The 15,004-nt window shown below is 35.5% G+C and overlaps 1 protein-coding gene across 1 annotated transcript in view; it reads right to left on the bottom strand.

Annotated features, from left to right (window-relative positions):
• LOC123670744 (protein unc-13 homolog B) overlaps positions 1-15,004 on the bottom strand; it is a 637,597-nt gene that overhangs the window by 409,747 nt on the left and 212,846 nt on the right. The window contains exons 9-11 of the mRNA XM_045604288.1: positions 14,744-14,856; positions 7,404-7,521; positions 4,555-6,439 (exon numbers count right to left, since the gene is read on the bottom strand). Coding sequence (XP_045460244.1) covers positions 4,555-6,439; positions 7,404-7,521; positions 14,744-14,856 — 2,116 coding nt within the window. The remainder of the gene's footprint in view (positions 1-4,554; positions 6,440-7,403; positions 7,522-14,743; positions 14,857-15,004) is intronic.

The raw sequence follows: 15,004 nt of genomic DNA, 5'->3' as shown, positions 1-15,004 counted from the left end.
CGTTGATTGAATTTCATTTATGAGAAAACTTCCACTGGGAAATTCCGCAAACAGATTTTATGGCGCAAAAGCGACGCTCTGGGTATCAAGTGAGCTGACTGAAATATATTGAGGAATTTAAATTTTTGCCACTTACGATCCTCCGCAATAAACGATTCCTGTATATACAGGGTGAGTCGAAGATGGGTAGCGAGCTTTCTGGGGTGATAATACATTGAAAATTAAGTACGAGTATAGTTTGATGAATGAACTTATGGCCCAGAATGCATATTTAGGGAGATATATCCTTCCAAAGTTGATAACATTTGAAAAAATTTCTCCGAATAACTTCTAAACGGTAAATGACACCAGATTTCTTGCATAAATGTATGTTGTTAAAATACATTTTTATTACACTTCTACATTCCTGATATTGTTATAAGGGTAAGATGTTTTTAGAGGGTAAGTCTTGATTTTTTTTGGACCTAGAACTTGTAACACTCTGTAGAGTTTCATTATCAAGTTGGAATTGAACTTACACTCAGCATAATCATTTTTCAACCATTTTTTCCTGATTCTAAGCATTATCTTTTTTATTACTAGAGAAACACCATTTTTTGGCATAACATCATTTTATTGAATTTAATTAACATTTTCATCACGAAAGTGGCAGCATATATCTTGACATCTAGACTTAGTAGCAGGCTATGGAAAAACAGAGAGTACCAGTAATTGCCAATTGCGAATGCTTAGTGTCAGTGTAGTATATGTTGCGAATTCTTTAATTAATTAATATGCATCGGGGTACACTAAATCTTACACACGAAGAATGCGCTCTAAACAGTAATATTGTTTGAGGAAGGTTGCAGTTATCGAATATTTGGTGAAAGATTTCATGCTAGTCACACAACTGTTCTATTTCTTTGACTGGTCGCATAGAACTTGTCATCGTCAATGGAAAACTTACAATTACAAAAGGAATGTAACTTGAATACTTTGAAAGACGTACGGTAGGGACAGATTGCAATTTTGGAAACCTGGACCGCAATGGCATAAAGTCCCTTATTTTAAGCATAGACCGTCGATGCCAAGAAGTTATTCGTACCAGAGATGGAAATACTCGCTAGTGACATTTTATTGTATTATTATTATTTTATTGTAAGTTAGGTATTTTCGTTGTTAAATTTGAATCCTCATTTTACATAAAATCATGTTATGCTATATAATGGTGTTTCTTGAGTAATAAAAAAGATAATAAAATAAATGAAAAATTAAAATGTTGAAAAAAGATAAGGCTAAAGTAATATACTAATCGAATTGAGTGAAATATCGTATCACTGAAATGTGTTTTCATTTCCCCCCTCATGTCAAATTTGATTGGAGACTAAAGTGACATATGCTTCCTCTATCAATGTTTAATACTCTCAGGGTGAGCTAAAACCATTCTTCAGTCATAACTTTGTTCATTCGGCTTTACCCCATACGGATTCCGATCCGCTGAAAATCCAATAAATCATCCGTATTTTTCCGCAAATCATTCAAATCGACATAGTAGGTACTCGTGAATTGAGCATCGTCAGCAGTCGGACTGCCCACCGTACAGGGAATTACTTTCGCCTTGAAGTAGGCGGGAAGCCAAGCTTCGGCTTTCAGTAACCAGCGTGTGGTTTACAAGACCCCGCTGTCGCCACTTTAATCCAGTAACAGTCTCCGCAATTTTCAACTTTCCAGGACACCGACACGAGGACAGGTTACTGGTACAGGGTGTCGTTTATATGCATAAATCTAAATGGATAACTAGATCACCTCAATTCGGCAATCGTGGCCTGAATATCATATAGGTCAATCATCGCGAAAGTTGTATTTACAAAATTGTTTGTTCAATATTGAGGGGAATGGGAGGTACAATAGATCACAAAAATCACAAAATATTTCAATTCAAAGATCATATATGCACATGGCGGTCGCTAGCCAAACTGCCGCCACAGGCAGAAACCGAATTTGCCACCCTTTGCAGCATGCTGAAAATTTTCTGTTTCTGCCGCCCCGGCAAAAATAAAAGTCGGCATTCTTACAGGTTTTGGATTTTGCAATAAGCAAAAGTGCAATAGTGAGGATGGATTGATGAATTAGTATTCGTTAATTTAGTGTGGAAAACTCCACATTTTTTTCATAAATGTATTTCTAAGAAGATAAAATGTATTTTAAGTGTAATTATTATTTATGGATTCAAATTTGAATCGAATAAATGATTTCGATAATATGGAATGTAACGAACAATAAAAGTGATCAAATGATTTTTAATGGATAAATGATGAAATACATGAATTCAATTCAGGTTTCAGATCCTTCTGCTACGTTTCGACTTCATTATAATAATAATAGAAATTTATTCTCAAAAAATCGCTAAATATATATAGAGAACACGTCAACAATAGATAATTTAACTAGAATATTATAACATAGGTAGATTACATACTAACGAAGTGTTATGTTGTGTTGCAAGGAACATAAAACGCTCAAACATTCGTTTTTTTTTTTATATGAGTAAATGAAACAACCGGATGATGCGGACGAGCCGATATTTCCGATTCGAATATATGTTGCAGATATCCTCTATGAAAAGATGTTTAAGATTAGTTAATTTGATGAAAAAAATCATACGTGAAATTCGTTAAAATTAAGAAAAAAAACTTCTCAATTCCGGTAATCAAGGTTTTTCGTAAAAAGTAGATGATGCTGCCCTCCATTATTTGCCGTATTTCTAGAGCGGGCGACGTGGTTCATGAAAAGCTTGAAGATTTTGTTTTTTTCTTCTTCAAGATTTTCGAGTTGAACAATTGTATGAACATTATTTTAAAGTTGAATGTGCCCACACCCATTACTAGTTAATCAGATTCAGATAATTATCTGTGAAATTCCTTGAAATGAAAAAAAAAAATTCAATTCATTTTTCTAGGAATCCAGATTTCGCAGAAGAAGTAGACAATGCTGCCTTCCATTATTTGCCGTCTCTTTAGAGCGGGACCAGCGTTTTAAGATTTTTCTGCTGAGTTTCGACTGTTCAGCTTTTATTGAGTAATAGAAGAATATACCTATCCAATTCAATATTTAAATATACATTGGATATTTATTCTGCTTTGTACTCAAATTGTACATTATATGAATGTAAAACCTTCCTTGGGATGATACTCTTCATTCTTTTTACCGGCATCACCAGAATAAGTCATCATTCAAGGTTTACACGTCCAAGATTGATGTATTGCAGGTATTCTAACCGTATTTTTACCTAGAAGATCATTGGTGACAACCGACATTTATAGTCAATTGACAGTGCTGAGGAGTCCTATGTGGTACTACTTCATAACCTGATATTGAATAACTACTCGGCAGTATAGAAGGGTACGATCTGGTATGATTTCTATGAGATATCATGGAAAAATTCCAGAAGAGGTGAAACAATGACAGAAAACTTGAAATTCATATTAAATTAGTGAAAATAAGCCACCCATAAAAGATCATTTACCATTAAAAGAGTTAAAGGATGGAAACCTCCAAGATGTGCTCTAATTCTGCAAAGATAATCGTGGTTTCAATATTAAAAACTAACGACGGTCAAAAAATATATAGTTCGTACTTCGGCATAAACGGCGATTTCCTAGAGTCAAGAGACAGTTAAGGTTAACTTTCAACCATTGTGAATAACTGCCACTTTTCATATGTCTTCCCTAAATGCATATATTATCCATCAGTCTTGTGCCGATGTCGATCGGTTACAGAGACTTGTTTTTTGAAAATGCTAGCTACACAACTTTATGAACCACTTTCTCTTGAATGGCATCAAACAATTAATTCACGAATTTTGAAGATTGCCAATATATTAACTGTAATGTTCTAGAAAAATGTGTATCCATTGTATTGAAAATGTAATGTTAAGCCATGAAAATTGCTTCCTCTCAAGCATTCTTGAACCTTTGTCAATTTATTCAATCATTTGAGAATTAAAATATTTTTTTTTACTCCTAGTTCGAACACTGCTCACCATGTTCTATGTACGATGAGTTTAAATTTCTTCTTTGTTTCGAATTATAGATCAACTAGAAGTTCATTGAGTAGAGTGGAATTTTAATCCTTTTTTATTATTTTTCGATCCTCTTCTCTTGAGGTTGTTATCGAGAGAATTCCAAATATAAACGCTCATTCCTAAACATATGTGTTATTGGTTGCACAACAAAACTTCCTTTTTTATTGAAATCAAAGGCAAAGAGGGTCAAAAAGACGTTATTCAATGGAGATGCTGTTTTTATAATAGAATAATCTGCCTTTTTGTTAAGGCGAAGTTTAAAACCTCTGGTATGAAAGATGTAAATATTGAGGTGAATAATGATTGCACCATATTTTCATCTCCTTTTTTCTTTATACCTTTATGAGATGTGTAGAACGAGAGGAAGTAGTTGGATTTATCATATCATGCCCCTAGACAAAGGGTCCATATGTTCGCGACTAGATTTCAATTATCTTTGTAGATACACAGTACCTACAGACGAAATACCTATAGGAAAATTTAATACTCACATTAAGCTGCATTATAATCTTGTTGTACGCCCATAACCACCTCTGTTGCGCCGTCACCTGGGGCCTCTTCTGCTTGTCCTCCTCCCCGTACGGAACGGTCTTCGGTTCCGACGATCCGACAATCTCGCCCGTCACCGGAGCCGTCACCTCGATCGTAGGAGGCTGTTCCGTTATGGTCTCGTTAGAGGGCGACTTTTGTCGTATCGACGATCGTCGCTGGACGACCGAACAATAGCTATCGACCGAAGGCTTCCGTGATGCCAACGCGTTCGAACCGTCATCGTAAAGTTCCCCGGAGATACGCCGGTTGGAGAGCTGCGGATAGGCCTCCGGCATCATCGAACCACGTCTCGATATCGGCACGTAGGCTTCGTCCGGAGGTCTCTGGACCGACGGATGGTAAGGATCTATCACTGTAACCTGGGACGACCCCCGGCGAAGACTCTTATTGTCCTCGAAACTATCTACATGTATCACAGACACGGGAGAGTCGTGGTTTATTGCTATTTTGTAATCCTTGAAACCGTCAGACGTCTCCTCCACGTAGGTCTCCACGGACTCCTGTGGAGGCAGGTAGGCGCTGATGTCGTCTTTGTCCTCGTATTCCTCCTCCCTACTGTAGAACTCCTCCTGTATGGTCTCCTGCTGCTTGAAAAAACCTTTAGATTGAACGCTCACAGTGTTCTCGTTGTGTATTTGCGCTACTGTTACACTAGCTTGTACATTTGCGCTATTCGCTAAACTAATCTGCTGTGGTATTGCTTTTGGTTGTGATAATATTTGGTCCCCTTGGTATTGCATCAGATTCTCTGTCTTTGAGTCTAAACTACTATGCGCATAATAAGTGGTATTTGTCATAGCCGTGTCGCCCGCTGTGGCGTAATCACTGTACGTGGATTTGTTGAACATCGACGTGCCACCGGAAGATATGGCGGTATCGAAGGAGTTCCTGAGGTCGTCATCACGCGATTCTAAACTGTCCGTCTTCTGCTCCTGCAGCTCTCTGCGTATACTGATGGATTCCTTCTTGGAGACTTGCGAAGGAGGATCGAAGTAATCCCTATCGCTGTACTCCTCTTGAGGGCTGAAATACGCGTTGTCGTAAGATTCGTAGCGAATGTGATTATCCTTCGGTTTGGTATTATCTACGACAGCCGTCATCGGACTGTCATTCGAATATGGTAGGGCGATATTAGTCACAGCATCTTGTTGATTGGGCAAGTTATCTTCTATACTCTGATATGCGTAATTATAGTCTTCGTTATACATCTCATCTGCGCTGTTCGCCCCGGGTCTCGTATAATAAAAAGTGTTGTATCTATCCAAGTCCTCCGCGCATTCGGCTGAACTGGTGCGCTTGATGAAACCGTTTCTTTTCGACTTGGCACTGCGGTGATTGAGATTTGGCTTCGGCAACTGCCGCCCGGGCGTGGGCGGCAGGCTGTTAAAGTTTTGGGTCGCCTTCGGGGTCTTCTTGATGATCTTGGAAGTCTTGGTGGGCGTTGGAGGAAGACTGGCTCCCCTGTGCGACAAGGTTTGGTAGCTATCTAAACGGTCGATGGAGGATTGCCTGGAGCTGCACTTGGTGGGTATTTGGGGCATTTTCCTCCGAGGCGTTGGTGTGGTCGACTTTCCCTCGTCGTACACCGAGTAGAAGGAGTCGTTGTTGACGTAGGAAAGTCGAGGTTTGGTTGCGGTCTGGGCGGGTATGGCAGGAAGTTTTTTGGAACCAGGCGCTTTCGTTGGTGGCAGGTAGTCGTACCCTCCGGAGTCCCATTGGCGATCCTCTTCGTCTTGACCGTACATCTCCTGCTGAAAAGGTGCAGAGGATGTGTCGTAAAATTCATCGTAGCTGCTGTTCTGGTAAAGCTTGTTTGCTGGAGGGCTGAAAGTATGATTTACGTTAGATACCATTTATTTCAGGACTATCAGATATATTTCAATGATAAAATAGAATAGAGTTTATTTAGTACAAATACAAAAAAACTACATTTCTATCGAAGTCTTCTGTTTGAAATAATAATGAAAGCACAATTTCACAAAACCAGCCGTATTATTGTTATGCATTCAGTTCGAATTTCAAATCGATTAGATTTAAAGCTAAGGATATCAGAAGCTATAAATGATTCTTAAATGCAGCACCTCTTCTGAGCCCATTATTTCGAATCTTACACTCTGTACCTCAGCAAAAACATGCTCCTCAATTTTCTACTCTTCCAAAGAAATACCCTGCATAATATAATTAGAGATCAAATTCAATTTCCATATTTCTGATAGAAGATACAAGTATCCTCGAAACATGACGAGTTTCATTTTGAAATAGCTTCTCTACAAATATATAGCCTATTTCTTTAGAACTGCAATTATTAATTTTCAAAATAAACAGTTACTAGAGATACTCCACGTAAAAGTCATATCCCAAATCAACAGATTTCAGAGCTCGATTTTCGGTTTAATAACAAAAACTTTGGTACCGTTCTTCTTGGGTAAAGGATTAAATTCTCTCTTAGAGTGAACATCGTACTGTTTCTTCCAAAAATATATGAGTATTTGAATAAATACCATGAATAAGTTTTCACCCAACCAATACATTTGTTGAGTAAAAACAATTATTTTGTGAATTTATTTCCAGAATATATCTTCCAAAACCAAACATCGTTTAGAGATGGTGGTTTACTTTCATACTTGAGTTTTAAAATTTTATTCGACCTGAAATTTAGTTATGGTACATCACATCATTCTAAAATGAGTAGCCGAGTTATAATACGTTATAATTTATTCATTATGATATATTGATTCAGAAATAATGCATAAACTACTTTGTACTGAAGAGTCTTCATAATACTCACTTGTAATGAACATAGTTCACTTGGGTTATTGTGGGATTATGATAAATATTATCAGTTTCACAGTATAAACTATCATCATAAAGTGTTGTTTGTCTTTCTAAGCTTGGTCTGCGGGTACCTGCAAACAAATTTATCATATTTAATCAGGATAATCAGGATTTTGATTGTTCAAACATCATAAGCATTAGCCCAATATAACAACGGGTTCGTTAAAACTTTGATTTACCGATTAACTCGTTGATTGTAGTTTGAAATAGTGTTAAAAAAACTGAAATTGAAGATAGAATTTATTTGATCGAGCAAACCACCAAGATAATAGTTCATAAAGCCCACCATAAACCTTTTTTGTATATACTTCTGAGCTTGACGAAGCATGCTCTTCAAATGCACATACTTGAAGGGCTAATTTTGAGCTTGAAGGTGAGAAATTCAAAAGGATTGTTTCCTCCAAAATTTCAATAGCATGTTGTGTAACATAATTTTTATCTCTTTGGCAAACACGACTTCATTTTAAAAGGACAATGTTTATAAAGCGTCCCAGACGTATAATAATATTGTACAATGTTGAACGTGTGTTTCTGTTATTGAAACATGACGCAATATATTGTACGAGACCAAAATAATTAGATAATAAATGGGCAATGCGGAAAAATTTCGCATCATCTATGGGTAATATTGTGCAATGTGGCACACACGTTAAATATAGTTGCACAACTCTTTATATTGTAGTATATTATTGTACGTCTATGGGATACCTCAATTTTTTTTGTGCAATCTCTGTGCACAATATTATCATCTCAAGCCTCTTTACAGTCATAATTTGAGCTTGCACTACAAGAAATTTAATATTGAGCGATCATACATTAACAAACAAAACATAATCTGAAGAATCACTTGAACTTATACCTGAAACAAGAACAAAATGTAATGGAGCCAGATATCTGTCAGGAATTTACTCAAAAAAAAGTTGTCAAATTATGTACGACATAGGCTCAGAGTTATACGGGGTTTTATATCATAAAACCAAGAAAAGTTCGAGTAAGAGAGAATGGAAGCAAATTGATTTGAACCCATTCGAAAACCGTTATATTTTGGGGCATATACATGCTTTGAAAAATGTCATGTTCTCTTTCCTTTGAGCTGTCACAGATAATAAATTCTAAAGAACTCTTCTAAAAGACTCTTTCCAAATTCATTTCTTATTCAAATTTCACGGAGATCCTTGAAAAACTTTCACAAATTACTTGAAGTTCCTTTCATTTCGTATATTGAAATGAATCAATATGAATCATTATGAATCAAATGATGAAAATATATTAAAATGAATCACACTATTATGTACCTATTTACTTTCCAATATTTTTCATTAAATCTCTATGGAACATAACTTCAAATTGTTATTCGATAGCTTAAAATCTCAACTCCATCGTGTTTGTGATCGCGAAAATATTGGATGATTTTTTTCGATATTCTCCTTGAATATTCTATGATGAACTGAACCACGGCATTCGAGCTGAAGCTACCATAAAATTTTTCAGTTTGAGGACTCATTCGTCATAAGTGAATCTAATTCTTTGGTTTGCGATGGGAAGTTTAACATCTCAAATTTTGAAGATAGCATTCATTAGGACGAGATGATAGGGCGGTCGGTTCAGAAAACGGAATCTCAAAAAACCCATTTGAATCGAAATCCTCCAAGATATAGTGACTGAATAAACCACAGTGGCGACAAGCGTGGTCACGTTTTCGATTGGCTGAGCCTAAATATGGTGGTTTTTTGTTAGAATCTCCATTTACCTAATTTTTATTCAAAATGTAACGCCCATTTTTTTAACTCACTGAAGTATTCTTCAGTTGAATACATTTGTTCTTTATACAGGGTGGCCATTTGAAAACGAAACAGACGAGATTACAGACGAAATAAAGTTTTTCGATAGAAATGCTCGGACAGGTCGATTTCTGTTTCGAGGGGGACAACTTAAGATGTAGGTTACGGACGCATAGCGCTTCAACCCTTGCTGCTATAACCCCCACCCACAATTTTTGAATAGGGAAGTGATACCTCAATTTAAAGGTATTTTTATACTGATTTCAGCACAGTAATTGTTTTTTCATTTTATGCATTAGTTCTCGAAATATTCATGCGTTAGTTAGTTAGGAAGGAAGCCACAGTCATGGTTGTTTTGAAGCTCAAAATGTCGATTTTTCACAAAACACTACAAGTGCCATGAAAACACCACTTCATTTTCAAATACTTAGTTGAGAATATTTCGAGAACTAATGCATAAAATGAAAAAACAATTACTGTGCTGAAATCAGTATAAAAATACCTTTCAAATGAGGTATCACTCACCCCATCTTCCCTATTCAAAATTTGGGGGTGAGGGTTGTAGTAGCAAGGGTTGAAGCGCTATGCGTCCGTAACCTACATCTTAAGTTGTCCCCCTCGAAACAAAAATGGACCTGTCCGAGCATTTCTATCGAAAAACCTTATTTCGTCTGTAATCTCGTCTGTTTCGTTTTCAAATGGCCACCCTGTATAATCAAATACTATCAGGTCCAAAAATTTTGATTTTGACGTGTGTCAATTCAGTTCAGTCAATGATATTCTTAAGTTTTATGGTTCTATTGTCGCAACTATGTTCAATTGAGTCACTATACTCCAAGAGCACAACAGAGACATCTATTTTTCAGGAGCAAATTAGACTTCAACCTAACTATTGATTTTCTCTCGCCATCTGGTGGACAGTTTCTCAACCAATCCGGGCAGATTCATGGAATCAAAGAAAAAAATCCATACTTTGTAATTGTTGAAGTTTTCTTCGTAAGCAACAGTTATAGGATAAATACATTATTTTGATAAATTTTAAATGATACCGATAGAATGGATATAACAACAATATTTCAGAAATTTGTAAAGAATAATGTTCAACAGAAAAGATGCGGCAATTTTTTTGATATTGTCGATATATTTTTGTAACGCACTAAAATATAAAACTTTTGGTTGGTCTTCAGTTGATCAGCTTCTCCTAGAAGAATCTATTTACGATAACGATGGATTATCTTATTATCAATTAGGTTGAAAATTACTATGTATAGAAATGTTTATCTACACTGTGAGTAATATAGATTTTTTTCTTCAAATTGAAGTTGTTAAGTAACCTTTGTTGTTTCATTAGGTTTATCATTCAATTTTGAGGTTCATATGAGCTTCAGAAGCTTTTATGACGAAAGCTTGTTATTTAAATTTACAGAAATTCTGTACATAGGCATCAATTCATCATATTGTGAGATAAACTTGGAATAAGTCATTTTGAAAGCTTTTTAAACTATGAGGAAATTTTTCGAAGTATCTGCACGAATAGAATTCCTAAAAGTGAAGTTATTTCAATACACAACCAAATATGCACTCAAAACCAATTCAATATAAACATAACAATACATCTTGAACAGTTTTTACTGTTTATTCATCAGATGAGTATTATCGAAACATAGAAAGTATAAAACTTGTTCTGATCGCTACACATCTGAAATTTTAGAATCTATGATCCCATTTATTTTCACTCAAAATCAAACAACCACACATCAAAACTTGTCACGTACAACAAAATTCACGTCCCTCACATTTCAGTCCAAAAAAAATATAACATCATGACGCGAGGAAACCAACGAGAAGTAGCACGATCCAAGAACCTGAAGAAGAAGCAGGACGGAAAAAAGAAGAAGGTCGCCGAAGACGAAATGTCCGTCGAGAAGAGAAAAGAACGAGATGCCGAAAAGATGAGAGAGAAGCAGACTAGGAGCGAGGAGGGAAAACAACCAGAAGCAGCAGATAAAAAGTAATTAAAAGTCATCATTTTCACAAAGGAACCATTTTCGAAATGATTTGTGAATTTATCGAATAAAATTTTTTGGACTGACAGTTGTTTGAGTAAATGTCGAATGTTTTTTGAACGATCCAATTTTAGCTACCTCGAAAACTGAGTACAGTGAGTTTTTTGCGACTATGGGTTAAAAAAATAGCTCACTTGAAGCAGATTATTTCATCATTATTTTTCATTAATTCACACATCTATGGATATTCTCCACATCTTCACTCCCAATGTAATAATATGATGTTGAAAACGTCAAAATTTGAATTATAAAATTTATATAAAATCAAAATTCTTTTCGTTATTGTGTTATTTAATTGAAGGAATGCAATTTCCTCAAAGAACAAATATCATCATCATCATCATCAACCAGCCCTTTGCATCCACTGCTGGATATAGGCCTCCCTCATTTCTGCCCACTGTCTCACATTCTGAGCACTTTGCATCCAGATTGTGGTAATCCTCTTGATGTCAGTCCATCGCGTAGGAGGTGTTCCCCTGTTTTTTTTGTCGGCTCTTGGTCTCCACTCAAGCAGCCTCTTTGTCCATCGTACAATATAACAAATATAAAACATGAATTTTAAAATTTGAGAAACCAAATTAAAAGAAAAATCCCAAGAAAAGACTAAAAGTTTCAGTAGAATTATAGAGAGTATGTCCCCCTCTTAAGTTCTTCATCACAGCTCTACACCACCAGGAATTCTTGAAATTAAATTCTGGAATTGGTGTTGTGTTATTTTCTACCATGCTTATTGTAGAACAGTAAAGAGTTATTCTCTACTAAGAAATTTATTTTGACCGTGAGTAACTCTTCTTTTTATCATATCTTATGCATCCTCAGTCGAAAATGAATCTGGGGTCCACGGCAAAACTGGATACCTGGGTTATCTGGAAAATTTACTGTTAGTATATGCTGCATTCAGAAATCCTTTCAAATAATGTTTCAAATATGTTCTACCATTAAATGAAATTTCGTCCCAAATAACAACAGTTCCATCACTAGAACTGTGAACTTCTTGTATCAGGTGTCCCAAATTCGTTGTCTTATAAGGGGATCTGAGAATTCTTTGAACGACAAAAAATGAATGGCACATTTTCGGGCTCATTTCATTCTTAATACAAACTCTTCAGGGTTGGGTCCAAACCTTGACTAATCAGAAAATAAAACGTTCGACCAATTTTCAACCAGTTTGTTATTAAATCCACTGTGACCTAGCTGCGCAATTCTCTCTTGTTGAAGGTTAACTTCTCCAAAACCTTCTGGAGTACAGGTGAACCTATAATTGGTTGCCAATGGTTCTACGTGAAACACTTGCTGATTTTTGGCTTAATCTATTATGTGCTGCTGTTTTGATACTAGGACAACCAGGATTATGCTCTCTCACTCCTTCGGCTCCTATTTTTGTCTATTGAGAGTGAGATAAAAGCCTGACTAGTGTTGAGAGCTCAGCCTACATCTTCCTGCTTGGATCTTAGATGTAGTTCTATTCATTTTAGCAGTATTCAGATGGTTGCAAAGCAATTATATAAGGGATCTGCATTGCAACTGTACAAAACATGAATTATCGAGTCGTATTGTTATTGAATAATCTGCAGAAATGAGTGTTTTTTTTCAAGAAAACATCATAATTTCATGACTACAATATGGAAGCAAAATATTGTCAACAATTGGTCTGACTTAGGATAGCCCAGCATACAATGATATATCGATCTTAGTACGGACATGCTACACCTCCTCATTGGCTTCCTTGTAGGACCACTGCCGCCTCATAAACTCAAGAAACCAGATTCTTGCAGGTAAAAAACTCCTGATAACAAAAACTGCCTCGCAATTGTATCAAACAAACAAAAAATCTTTGGAAGAGAAATTTATAGGAGTAAGAATTAAATATTCCTGGAGTAATCCCAAATATTAGAATTTATGATTAATTTCGATACCTTTCCTCAAGAAAGAATCATCTTTGCTTTCGAAATAGGATTCAACTTCGGCAATCTTAGTGCCTTATTTCTTACCCTGAAACATTTTTTTAGGCTTGCAAAAATCCAGCAATGGCTAGGAGTTGAATCTGGAAAATGAGCTGGACGGTCAATAATTAGTTGGAAGCGCAATTTTTTCAATTTGACTATGGTTTTCATCGTTTCATGACAGACAGCATCAACTTGGTGAAAGAGAATTATTGTTTCATTTGCAATTGATAACAATTTCCGTTGATTTCTGAACTGAATCCATCCACTAACGTTATAAAGTTTTCTTTGTTGAAGGTTGTACCTTCGTTAGGGTAGTCAATATCAAATCATTCACGTCTCAAAACATGAATACCATATTCTTCCCAGCCAGCCAGCCAGAGATTTTGGCTGGCTCTCACCGACTGCTCTCAGCTGAAGTTCTCAGTGTCTTTGGAAGTTCAATGAATTCATGCTTTATCCACTGTCGGAATCGACTATTTATTGTTGCTTTCGATCAGTGGTGTTCAAGAGCGGCACCCATTTAGAGAAAAACATTCTCATTAACAAATATGTTCAAGGAATACACTGATGATATCTTCAACTCCACTGCTATATCAAACTAGGATAAATTTTTCAGATCGATGTTTCAAATTATAATAATGTAAGGGAAAATCGCTGCCACACCTACTAATTAAGGGTACTTAATGCTGGATAAAATGAAACTGATGAACCAACTGTTATCATCGATGTTTCGTATTCAATCAAATAGTTGCAGATCTATAAGAATTTTTCTTCAAAACCATTCTCACCTCATCAGTTGTAGAAAGTCTTTCTATTTTTTTTTCATTTGAAGATCATGGTTATAATATAAAAACAATTAACAAAGTAGTGATTCATTTTTTTCAAAATATTTGATATAGGGTAATGTTATAACACAACCTGATTCTTTCGATTCACTGTTGGATACACAATTGAATATTTAAGGTAAATTGCTTTTGTCATGAATGAGAAGGACATATGTGTTTAATGAATGATTGACAATTTCATATATGATATATTGTGTGTTATTATTGGCGTGGTTGATCTCACTTTTTCCTTATGATTATAAATTAAATGAAAAACATTAAAATTTAGCAGTTTTATAACGATATTAATTTTTCAAATTCTTGTATAACTATAATAAAAATATCTAATATAATGGGCTAGTCAAATAAAACTTTATCGATCCTACCTATTCTAGTGGACGAATAAAAACTCGAGTATCATTTTTCCTAAATTGCTATTCAAAAATGTGTTTTGTCCGGATAGCCTGAAAAGAATTGGTGAAAATCTAAAGTGAAAGGACTTATAATTCACTGATTAACTGAGTTACAAGAAAATACGAAACGGTCCAAATTTGTCCTGAATCCACTTTTATTATATCAGGAGGGAATGTAGTTGAATAGCATTAGGAGTTTTGTTGCATACCATATTCAGTTAGAAAAGAACTCGGAAAATTCAGTAATTTTCCAAGATACAAACCTTTATTGATCTTGTTTTGTGAATAGTATTCTGTATCTACGGAGTATCCAACATCAACGCTATCTGCACTCTGATTATAAAAGCTGCTCTCACAACTGACCCAATTGTCTTGACTGAAAAAATAAGGAACTCATTAACATTTTCAATTAAAATGGGTATGAAACTAAAACTCAAAATAAAATTACAACTTTAAATATTCACTCAAAAGAAATGTAGGCCGAAAATTTGATGTCATTTTCCATTTCATAAGATTGTTGTTTT

Source organism: Harmonia axyridis, chromosome 1 (genome assembly GCF_914767665.1).
Source record: "Harmonia axyridis chromosome 1, icHarAxyr1.1, whole genome shotgun sequence".
NCBI classification, from domain to species: Eukaryota; Metazoa; Arthropoda; class Insecta; order Coleoptera; family Coccinellidae; genus Harmonia; species Harmonia axyridis.
The sequence above is the reverse complement of the archived record's forward strand: the minus strand, read 5'-3'. Positions and strand labels throughout refer to the sequence as shown.